The 5,837-nt window shown below is 39.8% G+C and overlaps 1 protein-coding gene across 1 annotated transcript in view; it reads right to left on the minus strand.

Moving 5' to 3' along the window:
• Positions 1–3,253, minus strand: part of LOC144975698 (uncharacterized) — a 9,201-nt gene extending 5,948 nt beyond the window's left edge. Inside the window, exon 1 of the mRNA XM_078919890.1 lies at positions 2,011–3,253. Coding sequence (XP_078776016.1) covers positions 2,011–2,371 — 361 coding nt within the window. The 5' untranslated portion in view covers positions 2,372–3,253. The remainder of the gene's footprint in view (positions 1–2,010) is intronic.
• Between the last annotated feature and the right edge of the window lie 2,584 nt (positions 3,254–5,837).

A 5,837-nucleotide genomic window follows, 5' to 3' on the forward strand; every position in this document is an offset into this window, starting at 1 on the left:
ATTTACATTCCTCTTCTCTTTTTTCTCTATCCACTACTAGTATAGTAGTAGTAGTAGTAGTAGTAGTAGTAGTAGTAGTAGTAGTAGTAGTAGTAGTAGTAGTAGTAGTAGTAGTAGTAGTAGTAGTAGTAGTAGTAGTAGGCATCCTTCCGTCTCAAGAGACGATGGTTTGCGCCCTGTATGGCTTTGGTCTCATCAGTCTTGTTGGTGTGACTCAGCAGACCAATCCTTGCATGAGAGTCTCTACCGCAGTTGTTGCACACGTAGTTTGACTGTGTGTTTGTGTTTGATCTGCTGCCTCTCTTTCCTCTTTGCTCTCCTCTCCTCAAACTTCTTCTTTCTCATCTCCTCACCTCTCTTCACTCTCTCCATCACCGCATATCTCCAGCCGCTGCGGTCGTCAGCAAGCGATTCCCATGTGTTTGAGTCGATGCCTGTCAGTTTCATGTCTCGTTTGCAGACATCATAGAAGCGCAGAGCTGGGCGGCCAGTTGGTCGCCGTCCAGAAGCTAGTTCACCGTACATAATGTCTTTGGGTATGCGTCCATCGTCCATCCTGTGTACTTGACCAAGCCATCGCAAACGTCGCTGGCAGAGCATGAGATACATACTGAGGGAGTTCGCTCTTTCTAGCACTGCATTGTTAGTGAGTCTGTCCTGCCACCTGATGCCGAGAATTCGTCGTAGACAGCGAATGTGGAAGTTTTCCAGGCGGTTCTCCTGTCGGGCATATGTTGTCACTGCCATACAGTAGGCTAATGAGTACACATGCCTGGTAGACTTTGAGTTTGGTGTTCAAAGTGAGTTGGTTGCTGGTCCACACTCTCTTGCTCCGTTGTGCCATGACAGCGGCAGCTTTGGCGATACGCTTGTCTAATTCTGCATCAAGTGAGAGGTTGCTAGTGATGGCTGTGCCCAGGTATGTGAAGTGATCAGTGACTTCTAGCTCCTCGTTGTCAATGCGAATTGCTGGTATAGAGGGGACATCCTGACACATTACATTTGTTTTCTTGATGCTGATCGTCAGCCCGAATTCAATGGATACGTGGGAAAACCTGTCCATCAGCCATTGGAGGTCTTCCTCGGAATAGAGCTGCATCATCTGCAAAAAGCATTTCCTTTATGAGGACTGTGCGGACCTTGGTCTTTGCTCTCAGCCGTGCCAGATTGAACAGCTTTCGATCACTTCTGGTGTGTAAGTGGACTCCTTCTGGGGACTCTTTGAATGCAAACTTAAGTCTGATTATATTATGGTCGTAAATGAATTAGTGATTCATATTGCTATATTGTGATAATGAGGGGGAGGAGAAGGAGAAGGAAGAAGAGGAGGAGGAGGAGGAGGTTGATTAGAAGCGGTGGAGGAAGACGATTGTGATGATAAAGAATGTAACTGTTAGTCTCATATTTACATTCCTCTTCTCTTTTTTCTCTATTTTTCTACTATCTACACCTAACTACTACTACTCTACTACTACTACTTACTACTACTTACTACTACTACTTACTACTACTACTACTACTACTACTACTACTACTATACTACTACTACTACTATACTACTACTACTACTACTACTACTACTACTACTACTACTACTACTACTACTACTACTACTACTACTTCTACTACTACTACTGCTACTACTACTACTACTACTACTATCACTACTACTAATACTAAAATTACTGCTACTACTTCTAACACTACTACTATTACTACTACTACTACTACTACTACTACTACTACTACTACTACTACTACTCTACTACTACTACTACTACTACTACAACAATAACAACAACAACAACAACAACAACAACAACAACTACTACCACTACTACTACTACTACTACTACTACTACTACTACTACTACTACTACTACTACTAATACTAATACTAATACTAATACTACTTATACTAATACTACAACTACTGCAACTTATACCAACACCGCTAATACAACTTTAACTTCTACAGCTACACATAAAAAATAATTCACAAACACTCACGTTGACTAATTTCAATATACTTGTAAGCTGTATCATAAGACACCACAGCTCCTGGACTGGACATGGTCATCTCATTTGCATGACACAGCCTCACATCCGTCTTATAAGAAACACTCTGACACGATGGCATTGCTAGACAGAAAGTCAAACATCCAATCAAACTTCTTGTCTGAGCTGTCGTTGTTTTGTTGACGTCACCGGAAGTGACTTGGACGTTAGAGAGAACTTTAAGATTATCGTAGGAGTTGACTGGCGTTGAGGCCTCCGCAGAGGATGTCATTTGTGACAAACTGATGATGACTGAGTAGATGATGAAGACGACGATATTGGCAAGGCTGGTGTAGAGATCAAGATGCTCCATTGTCGTGGAGATCTCAGAATGGGTTGGACAAAGTATAGAAGGAACGAAATTGACGTCACTCGCGTCTTTGTTGTTAGACGACCATTTATATTATACGTTCTCACTGAATTGTAATATTCAGACTTTAAACGATCTTTTTAAAAATAGTGTTATGTGTTTGTAGATATATTAAATCCGAAATATATAAAAAGATTCCTATGAAATTGCTCCCAGTCAGTTTATAAAATATATAGATAGAATGAAGTTGACGTCATTCGGATCTTTGTTATTGTTTATTGCCATCCGCGTTTATGAGTAATTCTCACTAAACTGTATTAACTAGACTATACACGTTCAAGGTTACACATAGTTTTGTGTGTTGGTCTGTAATACTTCTGGATGACAATGTTGTGAGCTTCTTAGCCAAGCGAATACCATCTATAGAGGTCGTGCTGAAATGGTAGGTACATATTTGAAAAATTTACTGCAGGATTTCTAATGCGACTACATTTAACTATGTGAATAATGATTTTATTTTTGGCAATATCGACGTGCACTTATTTGCAGGTCTGATAATCCAATTCCTTATGGGCTCATCACTGTTGTATATGAAATCTCAAAAATATGACGCAAAATATTGTCCATTACAACAATGTCAAACTAGGTCCAAAGTAGGTTCGGATGCCAGACTTGCATATATGTACACGTCGGGCAGCATCAATTCAAAAGCTTGCTTGCCCAATGCGCATTGATCTACTTTGACGGTGCAAATTAATGTTCTCTCCTTCGACACGTTGGATGTCCAGGCAGACTTGAGATTAGGATGTAATGTCCGCCGCTCCTGCTATGGGCTCCATTGTGCTCTTTGTTATTGTTTTCAGCCAGTCATTTTTTAAGAGTAGTTCTCACTAAAGTGTAACACTCAGACTATAGATAGAATGAAGTTGACGTCACTCTGGTCTTTGTTATTGTTTTTTGCTATCCGCGTTTATGAGTAATCCTCATTAAACTGTATTAACCAGACTATAACCGTTCAAGGTTACAGATAGTTTTGTGTGTTGGTCCGTTATACTTCCGGATGGCAATGTTGTGAGCTTCTAAGCCAAGCGCATACTATATATAAACGTGCAAGGTAACACATAGTTTTGTCTATTTATACATTATATCCGGCTGGCGGATGCTGTGAGTTTTTTTTACTAAACGAATATCATCAATAGTTTTGTACTTATTTATACAGATGGAAACTTGATGGTAGAGCACTCGCTTCGTATGCAAAGGGACCGAGGTCGAATCCGGGTGATGTCGAACATTTTTTCTGACCCCGCCGTCCACCCAGCAGTGATTGGGTAGTTGGGTCTATTAGATCTGGTGGAAATTACTGTGTGGTATAAACTAGTGTTCTATCACCGGGTAGCAAGAAATTGGTATTTTTAGTTTCACGCTTTTGATAGAAGCTTTTTTTGACGTTGAAGTCACTCGGGTCTTTGTTATTTTTTTATTTTTTTTGCCATCCACGTTTCTGAGTAATTTTCACAAAACGTTATTAACCAGACTATAAACGTTGAAGGTCACACATCGTATCGTGTGTTGGTCCGTTATACTTCCGGATGGCAATGTTGTGAGCTTCTTAGCCAAGCGCATACTATAGATTCAAACCGGGATTAACTCAGTGGGCGAAAAATTACAAACAGAATATCAATTTGAACCGAACTGCACTACAGAGAGAACGAAGTTGACATCACTCAGGTCTTTGTTATTGGTTTTTTTTTGCCGTCCATGTTTATGAGTTATTCTCACTAAACTGTAAGAAACTCACAACATTGCCATCCTGAAATATAGATAGTATGCGCTTGGCTAAGAAACTCACAACATTGCCATCCGGAAATTTGACGGACCAACACACAAAACTATGTGTAACCTTAAACGTTTATAGTCCAGTTAATACAGTTTAGTGAGAATTACTCATAAACGCGGATGGCAACAAACAATAACAAAGACAAGAGTGACGTCATCTTCGTTCTATCTATAACGAACCAACACACAAAACTCTGTTTAACCGTGAACTTTTATAGGCTGGATAATACAGTTAAGTGAGAATTACTCATAAAGGTGGATGGCAAAAAAACAAAAACAAACAATAACAAAGACCCCAGTTACGTCAACTTCATTCTATTTATATCGATATTGGGTGAATACGGTTATCACAGATTATGTCCCTTAGATGTAGCCAACACGGTGAATACTTTTAAGAGGACAAGACACATGTAAACACTTTTTTCGGGATCGATGATTTCTACGAGTGAACAAAACTCACAAAACCACACAAATCATTTTAAAACAAGCCTTGACACCGAGATACCAGCCCCGTGTGGAGAGGTCATTGTCATTTTTCTTTGTCCACAAATAAAGGGATTGAAAATGGTAGTTAATGTGAAATGGCCCAATGGTTAAGGCATTGCACTGTGATCCGGAAGATCCCGGGTTCGAGCTCCGATTCAGGCACTTTCGTTTTTTTCCTTGGGCAAGATTATTAATCCCCAATTTGCTCACTTGGACAACATGGGTGATTCCTGTTGACATCATAAAACTTGTTTGATGAATTATCTATATTCCTTCGTGGAATGCCTAGTCGACGATATCTTATGATGTCGTGTCGGAAGGGCATAATTAGAATTAGTATATGTATTCACTCAATATTCCCAAAGTCAAACATATCGTGGTTGTTCTAACTAACACAAAACAACTCACCCCGCTTTATTCAAATTTATACCGCTGTAAACCGACAATCACCAAATGAATGTGAAAAGTGAGTTGTTGTTAAAAGTGTTCAAAGAAACCAATGATTCAATTGGTTGAGCTATTGATTACAGCTTGCAATAGGGTTCAACCGTAACCAGCGTGAGGTGAAAGCCTGGCACCATAGCCATCGTTATGTTACGAAGGCCACGCTGACACTGACCAAAAATGGCGTCAAAATGCCAGTCTTTTGCCACAAAAGAAAACAAATCGTGAGTTCTATTCAATAGTTCAACCGATGAAATAACGTTTCCTTGAGCTCTACTAACGACAACTCACTAAACGCTACACAAACCTAAAAAATGACGTCAAACTGCCAGTCCTGTTGGGTTCTTGTGTCATGCTATAATATGTTAACTATGGCTACGTTTCAACAGTCGTGACGTCACTTCCCTTGTAATGACGCATAGTAACTTAGTAACTGGTTCTAAGCTATCGGAACAATGGCGGACGACTTATGGAAATACCTCCCCGACGAGCATAAAAATGTATCCAGAAGAGAAAAACATTATAAATCCGATCATGTTTTGACTTTTATACATTCTGATCAAATGAAATGTGAAAAAGTTCTAACCAGCATAAAGATTTTTTTAAAAGTACCGATTTTCTTTGTTTATAGATAGAATGCGGTTGGCCAAGGAGTTCACAACATTGCCATCCGGAAGTATAACGGACCAACACACAAACTCTG

This window comes from Berghia stephanieae, chromosome 6, assembly GCF_034508935.2.
Source record: "Berghia stephanieae isolate SIO BIC M18660-M18661 chromosome 6, UCSD_Bste_1.3, whole genome shotgun sequence".
Lineage (NCBI taxonomy): Eukaryota > Metazoa > Mollusca > Gastropoda > Nudibranchia > Aeolidiidae > Berghia > Berghia stephanieae.